The sequence below is a fragment of the Echinops telfairi genome, unplaced genomic scaffold (assembly GCF_000313985.2).
Source record: "Echinops telfairi isolate 266 unplaced genomic scaffold, ASM31398v2 ScPeMD7_7417;HRSCAF=8455, whole genome shotgun sequence".
In the NCBI taxonomy this organism is placed as follows: domain Eukaryota; kingdom Metazoa; phylum Chordata; class Mammalia; order Afrosoricida; family Tenrecidae; genus Echinops; species Echinops telfairi.
In genome coordinates, this window is record NW_022111317.1 from 4,563,832 (window position 1) to 4,576,346 (window position 12,515).

The 12,515-nt window shown below is 61.9% G+C and overlaps 1 protein-coding gene across 1 annotated transcript in view; it reads right to left on the reverse strand.

Moving 5' to 3' along the window:
• Window positions 1–6: 6 nt before the first annotated feature.
• The window catches only part of PACS1 (phosphofurin acidic cluster sorting protein 1), a 20,653-nt gene continuing 8,144 nt past the window's right edge, over window positions 7–12,515 (reverse strand). The window contains exons 8-20 of the mRNA XM_004713695.2: window positions 11,428–11,543; window positions 11,151–11,286; window positions 7,064–7,168; window positions 6,771–6,877; window positions 6,088–6,242; window positions 5,879–5,989; window positions 5,358–5,460; window positions 4,936–4,978; window positions 3,726–3,768; window positions 3,222–3,357; window positions 1,703–1,932; window positions 868–987; window positions 7–760 (exon numbers count right to left, since the gene is read on the reverse strand). Coding sequence (XP_004713752.2) covers window positions 645–760; window positions 868–987; window positions 1,703–1,932; window positions 3,222–3,357; window positions 3,726–3,768; window positions 4,936–4,978; window positions 5,358–5,460; window positions 5,879–5,989; window positions 6,088–6,242; window positions 6,771–6,877; window positions 7,064–7,168; window positions 11,151–11,286; window positions 11,428–11,543 — 1,521 coding nt within the window. The 3' untranslated portion in view covers window positions 7–644. The remainder of the gene's footprint in view (window positions 761–867; window positions 988–1,702; window positions 1,933–3,221; window positions 3,358–3,725; window positions 3,769–4,935; window positions 4,979–5,357; window positions 5,461–5,878; window positions 5,990–6,087; window positions 6,243–6,770; window positions 6,878–7,063; window positions 7,169–11,150; window positions 11,287–11,427; window positions 11,544–12,515) is intronic.

Below are 12,515 nucleotides of genomic sequence, written 5' to 3' on the forward strand. Positions count from 1 at the left end.
GCCCGGGGTACTGGACCAGGCAGAGCTGCGTGGGCAGGGGGGTGGAGAGGGCAGGAGGAAGCCACAAGACAGGCGACCACACAGTGAGCCAGCCAGTGGGTGAGCCAGACGACCAGGGGCGGCAGTGCAGGCAGAGCACACTCGGGGACACAGGACACGGGGCGGGCGGCAGGTTCCTCATCAGTCAGCACAGGACCCTCGCTCAGCCTGGGGCAGGCAGTGCTTCCTCCTCCAGCCAGCTGTGGGCCGCTCAGCGGACCCCACCCCATGGGAGGCAGGAGGGGCCCCAGCCCAGCCTGGGGGGTGGAGGCGGAGCAGCAGCAGGTGGTGCTGTGGACTCCCCTCCTGGCTTCAGGAAGCCACCTTGCCTATTTCTGGGAGGCCTGGTGCCACGGGGGCGGGGGGAGGGGAACGGGCAGAAAGAGAACCGGAGGGTGGCCCTGGACTCTACTCCAGGGCAGATGGGGCTCAGCTGGAGGCAAACCGGCCCTGCCCAGGGCCTGGGGGAGGGGCAGCAGCGGGGCATCCCCCATGGCAGTGTCCTTCAGGGGGCAGGTGTGGTGACCCAGCCTGCTCGTCCCCTGCCTGCAGGCCATGAGGCTGGTGGCAGTGCCAGGAGGGCGAGTGGCCGGAAGACAGCGCCCTCAGGTGGCCTTGCTGCCACTGAACAGTCCCACTGGGAAGTGCTTGACGTGGGTGGGCCACTGGGCGGCCAGCTGGAAGAACTTGATGTCGCTCCACTCGACCCCATCGATGGACACTGCGGGGCGGGGATGGTGAGCAGGGTGGAGGGCCTGCTGTCCCCCTCCAGTCCTATCCCCCGCCCTCGTCAGCCCTCCCGCAGCGCCCCCTAGGCGGGTAGCCCACCTCGGAGCATAGTCTGCTGCTGTTTGGCCGAGCAGATGAGGCGGCTGATGCCCTCGATGACCTGGCTCTTGGAGTCCACCTCCTTCTCCCGGGGCTTCTTGCTCAGGAAGATGGTGGGAACTGGGTGGCAAGCAGACAGGTGGGTGCTGAGTGCCCTCCCCCCACTGGCTGCCTTTTCCTGGGGAGGGAGCCCTGCTGGGGTGGGAAGCTCCGGGACAGAGCCCAGGGCCCTGGACATGGGCTTCACTGTGGTCATCTGTACCAGGAGGACCTGGGCTCGATGGGGCCTGCGTCCCTGCAGCGCAAATGTCTCAGGCTGCCTCCTCTGTGTGGGAGTGTGTGTGTGGATGGTGGTGGTGGGGGTGGGGGTGTGTGGAGGCGTCTGTCTGTGAGGGCGTAGATGCCGCCTGCCTGGTCGGTACTCACCCTGCCTGGCTGCTAGCAGGACAGCTAGAGCAGAGGTGGTCAAGCTAATGGTTCTAGCTGTCTGTCTGTGTGCCCCAGACACCCCCACACCTCCCCCAGGGCTCTGGGGAACAGAGCAAACATTGGGCAGGGAGACAGACAGGCCCAGCTGGCGGGAGGGAGTGCTTATGGAGGCAGAGCCTAAGGATGCAGGGAGCCACAGGGAGGCGAGGCCACCATCCAGGGAAGTGCCCACTCTCAGGGTCTCCTGCTCTGCCCTGCCTCCGTTGCCCTCCCTCTTAGCCCAGGCCTAGAGATGCCCCCTTTCCACAGGCTGCCAAGGCCCGGGCCACGCTTTGGATGACTGTGACTGTGGCTGGCTTCCCCAGGTGTGGTGGCACAGCAGCCCGGGACCTCAGGGGCCACCTACCTTTCTTGTTCTTCTCCTTGGTGACAACCGTCATGGCCATGGTGCCGGAGAGCTGGGCCTCGCCGCCGTGGGGCAGGCGGGACACCTGCACCGAGAGGAAGACGCTCCTGAGGGTGTTCTTGGTGCTGGCATCCCTCTTGTCGCCGTCGCGCCTGCGCTCGCCCCCGGGGTGGCCCAGCCAGTAGTCCACCTGAAGGCCGATCACGTCCCCGTACGGGCTGTTGGGGCTACTGGAGAGGGCAGGGGGTTGGGGGGTCAGCCCTGCCCTCAGCCTCCGGAAAGAGAGGGGGGCAGGGGGCAGCTCTGGCCTTAGTCCTCTGGGAGGGAAAGGGGGCTCAGCCCTGGCCTCAGCGTCCCTGGGGGAGGCGGGGGGTGAGGGGTTGGTAGGGTCAGCCCAGGCCCTCAGTGCCCCTGGGAGGGGAAGAGGCATCAGTTCTGCCCTCAGTGTCCCTAGAAGGGGGTTGGGGGTGGTGTGGGTGCTCTCTGGCCTGGCCCCTCTGGTGCCCTCTCCTTCCTCCTGCAAGGAGCCGCAGGTCCATCTGAGAACAGAGCCAGGAGAGGGGAAGGCCCCAGGCGGTCAGCGAGTGGAGTAGCCAAGTCCTAAGAGGACGCACAGTGTGTGCCCACGGCCGCTGGGGCCTAAGTGGGGCAATGGCAGAGCTGCCCAGCCCGGGGAGCTGCCGGCTGCCCCAGCTCCTCTTCTCAGGGATAATTTTAGCTCCGGGGAAAGGGCTGATGTGTTCTTGAAAGGAAGCGTCAGACACAATAGGTACACAGGCTACAGCAGTCACAGCTGCCGTTTCTTTGTGCCTGTGCCAGAGCAGAAGTGCAATCAAAACAAGCACCTCCACCGGTGGAGGGAAAGGAGGTCGGGGGAGGGCCGGGCCCCACGCCCATCACTCAGCCCTGAGGGCCAGAGCCTGGCCAGGAGCACCCCACACCTGTCTCCCTCGGAGCTGCTGGGCTCCCAGTGCCCGGCCGACCTCTGGATTAGCAGCCAGGCGCTTGGCCACCATGACGCCACCAAGTTCTTCAGCGGTTAGTCCCGACCTCCTGCCCAATTCCCATGGGACAGCAGCCCTCTGTGCTGGGGGCAGGGAGAGCAGAATCGGGGTGTGTGTGGAGGGTCCCTTTTCCCAAATACCCTGCCGGCAGAAGAGGGGACCTGGAACGTGAGGGTGGGGCTGTAGCGGTGTGGCAGACAGGGCTTCACCGCTGTCAGGGGCACCATGTCCAGCGGACCCCTGGAGAGAGGCCAGGGGGGAGGGGGCAGGGGAAGGCAGAGTGCTGTCCCTACTGACCCTGACCCCGTCCCCTTATCCGAATGTTGGCACGAGACCCGTCACGGAGGCCCTGCTGTCTCACAACACCCCCTGCAAATCACTATGGCAGCAGCCCCCGCCCTGGAGGATGGGACACTGCCCGGTCGGGCCCTTCACATGGTGGCTGGCCGGGCACTAGTGTCCACGTCCTCCTCCCGAGCCTGGGCTGTCATGGACGATGATCGGCTGGCTCTTACCCCATGACGGCCAGGGCGCTGCTCATGGACGGGGAGGAAGGAGGGGTGGCCGTGGCTTCTCGGCTCAGGCCCGAGCTGGAGGGCGGTGATGTGGAGGGCACAGTCAGGCTGACCACAGGTGAGTCGTCCCCGTCACCTGCAGGGACAATCAAAGTCGGCCGGAGGAAGCCACCTTTGCCCTAAGGTGACCAGATTTAAAGCGGGACACCATTGACCAGTGGTGGGTTCTTGATTAAAAAGTTGGTCTATAAGGACCAAATAGACCGTTCCCTAGCTTGTCGTTCCCTAGCTTGTCGTGCATTCTTTCCAAAAATTGGGATTTTTTTTTAAGACGCCAAAAGTGGAACGTCTGGTCACCTTACCCTACCCACCAGGCTGGGCAGCCATGCTCTTTCCAGGCCCTTAAGCAGCGCTCCCCCCTCCCCCCATGGGAGGCTGCCCAACTCAGACTTCTCCTAGGACACGCCCCCGGCCCCAGGTGAAGGTGCCGGTCATCAGGCTCACCTGTGGTAGAGGGAGAGTCCTCCACCAGCCCCACCTTCACCACCTGCAGGAGAGACATGGGTGTGAGCTGCCAGGCCTGCCTGTACCGCACGCGATCACTGTTCACCTCCGGGGCAGCCCCAGTCTTGGAAAGAGGTGGAGAAACCTGGCTGTCCCTAGGAACGGGGCTCCCCGGGCCCTCAGGCAGGGCCCTCAGGCAGGGGCAGCCCTCCTGGAAGGTGGGGAGCCCTGGGGGCAGGGGACAGTCTGGCCTCATCCCCCTAGGCCCACAAAACTGGGGCAGTCTGCTCAGCTCAGCCTGGAAAGAAAGCCCAGGCAGGGCCATGCTGCCCCGGAGCCCCGGAGCCCCAGGACAGCGGTTAAAGAGGCCCGCAGAGGCTGCCTCCTGGCCTCAGAAGGAGGAAAGGCCACAGGGGGAGGGGGTCCCAGGCCCTTGCCTGCCCCTCTCAAGCAGTGGGGCTGACGTCAGCTTCCCAAAGAAGTGTACAGGCCCCACAGAGAATTCTGGAAAGGACAGCGGGGACCCCCTGTGGTAGGAAAGGGCAGTGCCAGAGACAGACTTGCTGAGGTGGTTTTGAGGGACCCACAAGCCCTGTAGGCCCAAGGGGTCTTTGAGAAGCAGAGTGGGGCGGTGAGTGTGTGTGTATGTGTGTGTGTGTGTGGGGGCATGTCGTGTGTCTGAGCTGTGCCCGTGCAGGCAGTGGGGACCCCGCATCGGGACACCCCTAGGAGCTACGAGGGGCCTCAAGATGACAGGAAAAGGGATGTGGGAAGAGCCCCTAGTCAGACAGGGCAGCTGAGCGCGTTACCACGAGCCCCCCTCTGCCCCTGAGCCCTCTGCCTGAGGGCCCACCGCTGCCCCTGAACCAGACCCCAGGGGGAAGTGCTCCTGTACCCGCAGGCCAGGCTTGCTGACCCACCAGACGAGAGAGGTGAGGGCCTTCAGGTGGGAGGCTTCCTGGTGCAGTGGGTATGTCCAGAGCCTTGTCAGCAAAGCTAAAGGGCTCTGTTAACACGTGCCCAGGGGCACAGAGGCCTGGCCCAGGGCCCAGAGAGGGGCCGGCTTGTGTACAAGAGCTAGAAGCAGCTTTCCTGCAGGAAAGAACCAGCCAGCAGCCCCCACTGTGACGCCCAATGCAGCACTGACTGCAGACCTGGCCTGGGGGCCCTGGGGGACGGCAGACAGGAGAGGAGAGGAGTCGCTACTCACGCCAATGAAGGGGATGAACTTCTGATAGGAGTCTTCGTCGGGGCTGGGGAGAGACAGAGCACCAGTGCTGCGTGTGGACCCGTGGGGTGCTGGGATACCATACTGTGACTTCGAAGGGGGCTGGCCACCCGGGCAGCTGCCCATCGCAGCTGGGGGTGCGGAGGGCCTGGGGGTGTGTGACTGCTGTCTTACATAAAGCTCTCCAAATGGAGGCAAAATGACAGACTCTCCCTGCTGCCCACACCAGTCGCCGGTGGGCTGCCGGGCCCTGGGGGGAGGGGGCAGAGATGGGAGGAAGGGGGTGTACAGAGCAGGGAAGGGAAGGCCTGGGTGGAATGCAGTGATCACACACACTCTGCGCCCCCCCGCCCCTGGGGCGGGGCGGGGCAGAGCCTGCGGGGGGCTTCTCAAGGGGCACTCACAACTTGTGCTTGCAGGTCAGCATGGCCTCAGCCACGGGCAGCTGGTGCGTCACGCTTGCCCCACTGACGTACTGCATCACCCGCCCCACCACGTCCAGTTGCTCTGCGGACAAGCAGGGGGCCCAGTGGGGATGCCATAAAGCTCCCAGGAGCTGGGGGTCACAGCACTGCCCCCACCAGACCGGCTCTGCAGAGCTGCCTCCAGACCTCACGCCCACCTTTCAGGGACAAGGGGCGCCCTCCGCAGCCCGCCTCGGTCTGCCCCGTTGTCCGTACCGTATACCTCTTTCCTTGCTGTCTGCTTCCCACACTGACTTCCATGACCTGCCGTCCCCCCACCCCCCCATTCTAGATGCTCAGCGGGGCCAGAGGAGAGGTGGGGGCCAGGAAGGCAGAGTAAGGCAGTGTGTGTGTGAGTGCACGCGCTCGCGTGAAGAGCCACGCTGGCCTTCTCAGCCCAGAGCCACATGGCTGTCCAGTGCAGCCTGGGGTGCTGGGCTGCCCTCTTGGGGGGCCCTTACCTGCCACAGGGGGCTCCGAGCGACTGAACAGGTCTCTCCAGCCAGAGTCAAGAAAGGTGCTGCTGTATCTGCTGTCCACGGAGCCCAGGTACTTGGCCACTGGGTGGGAGCCTGGGGTGGAGAGGCGGCAGGGACTGGTTGGGCAAGGGGCTGTGGGCAGTGGGGAGGCCACCCCCCCCTGCCTGCCCTGGGGAGGCCGCCAACTTTACCCAAGGGCACGATGAGGAAGCGCAGGTAGCTGAGCCAGTCGGAGGTCCTGCTGGCCAGCGACTTGACAAAGAAGCGGAGGATGGCGCTCAGGTAGCTCTGCCCACCCACGGCGGCCACCTTCACCGGCCGCGGCACCGCTGAGTTGCAGTTGCAGCTGGGGAGGGTGGAGTGGAGCAGAGCGGCCGCTGCTCAGCAGTCCCTCCAGCCCCTGCCTACAGGGGCCGGGACAGGAGCGAGCCCAGCCCAGAGCACAGCCCGCCGGCCCCGAGAGGAGAGGGCAGGTAGCCCGTGAGTTGGGTGTGGTGAGGGTCAGGTGCTAGTGCAGGGAGGGTGGGGTGGGAGGAGTGTGTGTACAAGGAGATGGTGGGGTGTGTGTGTGTGTGCGTGCTCGGGGAGCCAGTTAGCTGGGCTTCAGGAAGAGGACCAGCAGGCGGAGCTTAAAAGCCAGAAGTCAGAAGCAGGGGTGGTGTGTTCAGGGACACAGGGACCTGCCCGGCCCCCTCTCCTTCCTCCTGGGTTGTGAGGGGATGAGGCTCAGCAGGGGCTGCAGGGATGTGGACCAAGAGGAGCGGAACAGGAGTCTCGGGTCCTCTAGGGTGCCCAGGGGCATGCCCTGAGGGCCCCGAATGCCTGCCTGGAGGCTAGGGAGGCCGTGGTGGCTGGGCGGGGGAGCAGCCCTTACTAGCGCTGGATGCGGGTGAGCAGGGCGGACAGCACGGCCTGGACCTCCACGGTGGAGCAGGTGCAGACCACCGGCTTCCGCTTGTCCTGCAGCAGCTCTGCCACGTACTGCAGGGGTGGGCGGAGGGGGGACAAGGTGAGGCCTGCATTAGGGACATCGCCACCCCCCCCAGGCTGGAGAGGGTGCCCACCTCCCGGGGAGACATTGTACTTGTGAAAGAGGCCCTGCTGCTCCACCCCTGAAACCGGGACCTCCCCTCCCCACCCCACCATGCCTGCCACCCGCCACTTCACCTGGCCCTGCCAGTCAGCCGTGTTCACCAGGATGACGTTTTCTGGGAGGGCCGCATCTGACACCAGGATCTGATTCAGCTGGTCGTACACCACCTTCCTGGGAACCTGCAGGGAGACACGGCCGGCTGGTCAGGGGGTCCCTGGAGGAGGCTGAGTGGGAGGGGTGAGGGTCTAGGGCTGGAGCAGAGAACCAGGCATTTGCAAAGGAGAGCCAGCACCCCTGAGGCCAGACCCCAGAGGAAGATGGAAGAGGGAGGAACAAAGGCCCAGCTGCCTACTCAGGGAGCAGGGAGGCCCGCTCGCCCCCTCGCCCCCAGGGCAGAGCCTCAGGGGCAGGGGAGGGAGGGGGCTCGAGCAGCTAGGCTAGCAGGTGTCCCTGATCTGGGAACAAGGGCAGAGGGGAGAGAAATAATGAGCGGGAAGAGTGTGCGGTGTGGGGAGCCCTGGCGGCACAGGGAACAGAAGATATTTCAGGAACAGTGATTAACAAGGAGGACAATGCTTCTCGGCGGGCACCAGGCTGTTCTAGTCTCAGCTGCGCCTCAGTTATGCCTGAGCAGGAGGATCAGGAGGCCACAGGGACACACAATCTCTTCCCCTTCGCCGATTCGCAGGCATTCACCCCAGAAGGCAGGACTGTGCAAGCCATGCCGGGTTAGGGTGAGCAGGTGCCCCAAGTCCCAGGGCTCGGCCTTCCGGCATCTGCTCCAGCCCAGGCTTTGTGTCTGAGGTCTGTGAGTTGTAGCCTTGTCCTTGGGAACCAAACGCCTGGCCCAGAGCAGTGCCACAGGAACCGGTGCTCAGGCCCTGTAACTGTGAAGGTTGCGTGAACGCCCCAAGGGGGTAGCTTGAACCAACAGGAATGTGCCCCCGCTTCCGGTTGGGAGGCTGGAAGTCTGAATCCAGGGCAGCCGCTCCAGGGGAAGGTGCTCCTAGTCACTGAGGGAGGGACTTGGCTCTTTTCACCAAGCTTCCCCTGGGTCTAGGAGGTTCTCAGCACAGGGACCTCGCAGCCACAGGCTGTGCTCCGCGGCCGGCTCTTTCTTCCTCTGTCTGCTCCTCCCTCCTGCTTTCTCTTCTCTTGACGGTGCGAGGTGATGCCGTCCGGACGTCAGACTCAGGACTGTGACTTGGGGGCAGATACTGCGTCTCACCTCACCTCCATAGAACGAGTGGGCTGATCTCGTCACATCAGATCGCAGGAGGGGGATGATGGCGTTACATAACCACAAAACCACACTGTGACGTGACTGTCAAACCACTGAGAATCATGGCCCCGCCAAGATGACACAGATCTGGGGGGAGACACAACTAAATCCTTAACTTTCCACAGTTGGCCCGATCCCAATTCCTAGCCTTGCCACATGCAAAACGTGTTTGCCCGTGGAACCACCAAGACTCCAATGTCACTGCCTTCACGTCAATGCCAACGCACAGCGACCTCACAGAACAGCCCCGGGGGCTTAGGAGGCTGTCACTCTTCATGGGAGCAGAAAGCCTCCTCCCGCTCCTCTGGAGGGGCTGGCTGGTTTGAACTGCTGATCTGGTGGTCAGTAGTACAATGTGTAACCTACTACATCCCATCGTATCCTCCCCAAAGCCCACTCTCAATTCTGGATTCATGAACCCAGAGTATAAGAGGGCTTCAAAAAGGTCATGAACAAATGGAGTAAGAGAAATATATATATTTTATTCCATTTTCATGTATGGAGTGGAATTTCCCGTGAACTTTTGCAGCCCCTCCATACACATTCTCTACTTCCAAAGTCAGTCGAACATTAGCTGCCTCCCGGACAGAGCAGGTACCAGGGAGCTATTTGCATTGCATGCAGAGAGTGGAGGAGGAGGGGCGGGCTCATGGGCACCAAGCCAGTGGAGACTCAGCAGCACAGTGTACACGCTCAGTGCTTGAAATGACTGGCCATGCTCGGAGGCCACGTGGGCAACCCGTCTGTCCTCCAGAATCTCCACGTGCTAGCCAGGCTCCCTAAATTCTAGGTGGAGGGCATCATTCAGCTCCACCTTCCCGGACCGATGGGATGACAATTTTGTCCCTTCAGTGTTGGGCAGCCACAGTCTCCTAATCCAGTGGTTCTCAACCCTCCTATTGCCATGACCCTTTCAGACAGGTCCTCATGTGTGGTGACCCCCCCCAACCATAACGTTATTTTCGTTGCTACTTCATCACTGTCATTTTGCTACTGTTATGAATCGGGTGACCCCTGTGAAAGGGTTGACCCCCAAAGGGGCTCCAACCCACACGTTGAGAACCGCTGTCCTAATCCAACTGAGGCGTAACCCCACGGGTAAGGCAGCTCCATCCCCTCAGCGCTGGGCAATGGCTCTGGCTTCATCTCCTTGGCACCTGGGAATAACATCCCTACGCTCCAGAAGCGTGCTGATCCAGACCTGACTTGCTGAAACCTGGGCGGCCAGTGCCCCACCCTGTGAGACCCTAGTGGTCATGTCCCGCTCTGAGACCCAGGCGACCTTTCTGTCCATGCTCCTTGTCCCTTCAGCTTCTGCTCCCAGGCCCTGGTCCCTTGGCCAGCGTGGCCTCTTGGGCAGGTGTTGTAAATCCCCACTTTACAGATGCACCCCCTTCCACCAGGAAGCCTCAGCCTGAAGGTCTCTGGCTCTCTCGTTCCTGGCCAACGGGCCCAGCCTCACCAACAGTCCTCAGAGATGCCCCACTGTGGGAAAGCCTTCTGCCAGAAGCTCTCGTGCCCTCGGCTGCCTCCCACACTAGTCTCCTGCTGCCGCTCCCAGGGCCACAGCTCTCCTCACAGCCTTCTGAGCTGTCGTCAGAACTGCCTCTGACGTCCATGGTTCCGCCAAAATCTCTCCAGGCCCACCTAGGCTTTTAGTACTGCTGTCAGGTGCTCTGCGTTGGTCCCAGCTCGGAGCGGCCCCGTGCACCCCACCTGGTCCTGCATCACCCTCACATGGTTCTTAGGTGGGAGGTCATTATTGCGGCTGCTGTTTCAATCCGCCCATCACAGGTCATCTCGTTTTCGCTGCCCTTCTACTTCACCAAGCATGATTTCCTTTTCCAAGGGTTGGCTGCCCTGACGACGTGTCCGAAGTCCACACAAAGGCTTTACTATAAGGCACTTTAAATCTCTTCCCATTCCCAAATTCCAAAACCACTTCCACGTGCTAGGTATCTGTGAAGAGCAGCACCCAGTCCTGTTGCCAAATTCTGCCATAGTCGCTGAGTGATGCTATGGCAGGAATACTGCTAAGTACACGGCTCTAACAGACAGAAAATCTATTCTCCCCATTTCTAGGGGCCGGATGTTCGGCAGAGCTTTCTCTGCTGGCGCTGGAGGAGGGTCCTTGTCTTCTTTCAGCATCTGTGGGCCGGGCATCCTTGGAGGCCTGCATGCGTCTCGGCACCCATCTTCCCCAGGGTCTATCAGTTCTTAGCATAGGGACCCTGGCTCCAAAGGCCGCGCTCTGATCCTGGTGGTCATCCAGTGCCTCTTGCTCAGACGGCTTCTCTCTCCTTTTGTCTCTTATGTGATACAGGCCACACCGCAGGGAAACCCCCATGGCATTGCATCAGGGCTGTGGCCTGAGTAAGCCCACCGGATCCTCTTACAAATGCCTGGCTCGTCTGGGTAGACCACATGATGGGGCTGCACACCATTCTATAGGCACCAAGTTTTATCATGGTGCTACTGCCAAGTCACTGAGGACCGGGGCCCAGCCAGGTCGACACACGCTTTCTTTGGAGGAGAGGGGACACGATTCAAACTCTGATACCATCTTCTGGAAGAGTCTGCCAGTCAATCTCCAGACTCACATCTGCTGGAGGGCAGAGATGGCAGAACAAACCGGAAGGGTTGGACTGGCTGCTAGTGGGTGACGGATTGCAGGCTGGGATGAGGACAGCTGTCACTCAGCACAGAGCCCCATCCACTCTGCACACTAGGAACGACAACTAGATGAGACTCTTCTGATGGCACTCTTTATTCAGCGGTTCTCCTTTCCTGCACCATTAACTGTCCGAGGCAGAATACAAAACAGAGAGCGCGGTCCGGAGCAGCTCAGCGTCCCGGCCCTGGCAGGGGCCCCGAGGTACCTGTGTGCTGTGGCCCAGGTCAGGGGAGCGCTCGCTGTCGGAGCTGTTGGTCCTCTCGCTCAGGGGCTTGGAGAGCTGCCGCTCCTTCAGGGGTGTGCTCCTCTTCTGCCGGGGTGTGTGCACCGTGTCCACTTTGCTGTCAGGGCAGGAGAGGGAGGTTAATGGCCAGTCTGTTCCCCTGGGAGGGACCAGGGGAAGCACAGCCGTGGTCTGTAGCGCCTCCATTTCCTCCACGACCCCCTCCCCTGCCTTCGGAAGCTCCCCCGACCAGGAGCACCTGGGGGAGGCAGAGCCCTGCAGGTCAGGCTTGCTGGACTTCAGGGGGGTTTTCACTTTCTCTGGCACAGCCAGGCTGGTGGTGCCATCTCCGAACATGTCCTGGTCCGTGATCTCCTGCCAAGAGGAAAGGACACAGAGGGTGACAACTCACTCAAGGGCCACCCAGGAGTGGTAGGGGTTCTGCCAGGGCCCATCAGCACCTCAGGGAGAGTCATGGTTCCACAAGACCCATCCCTTGCTGGACGGGGCTCTGCCATGTCACCGCTGACTGGCTGGTGCACCCCTGGTGCTACGTGCTGTCCGTGCTAGTCCACTCGGCCCTGACAGCTACGAATGAGTGTCAGCACACAGGCCTCCTGCCCACCTGGCTTCTCTAGACGGGCAGGGACTGGGCACCCACAATGGACCCCCTGGGTCCCTCAACAGGTCCTGGGCCAGAAGCATCCTGATGCTCAACGCTGCCTATCTTACTCTGGTGTCTACCTGGAAGACTCCCTCCCTCCCTCCTCAAAGGTCCTAACTCTGACTCCACTCCACCTCCACCCCATACCTCACTCCACCTTCTGGTCAGACCTGCTGCCCCTTCCCACAAGCTCACCACCCTCCCTTCTCCTGTCAAAGCATCCTGGCAGCTCCGTCCTCCTCCCGTACATGCTCAGCACAGCCCAGCACTGTCCACGCAGCTGGAAAAGCTCGCCTGGCTTAGACAGAAGCCCCAACTTGAGGCTCTTCATGATCTGGCCTAAAAAACCGAGGGACAGCCACTGCTGTCGGGTGGAGTCTGACTTGCAGGGACCGTGTAGGGCAGGGTAACACTGCTCCCCGGGTGTCGAAGGCTGTAGGTCTTCATGGAAGCGCACTGCCTCATCTATCTCACTTGAGGTGGCTGGTGGATTTGAAAGCAGCCCATCACTTAATTCACTGCCACTCCATCCATTCCAACTTAGCGATCCTACAGGACCGAGAACTGCCTCTGTGGGTTTCAGACTGTACCTCTACGGGAGCAGGTAGCCTCTTCTTTCTCCCGTGAAGGGATGGTGGGTTTGAACTGCTGACTCTGCCGCTCACGGCCAAATGCACAACCCA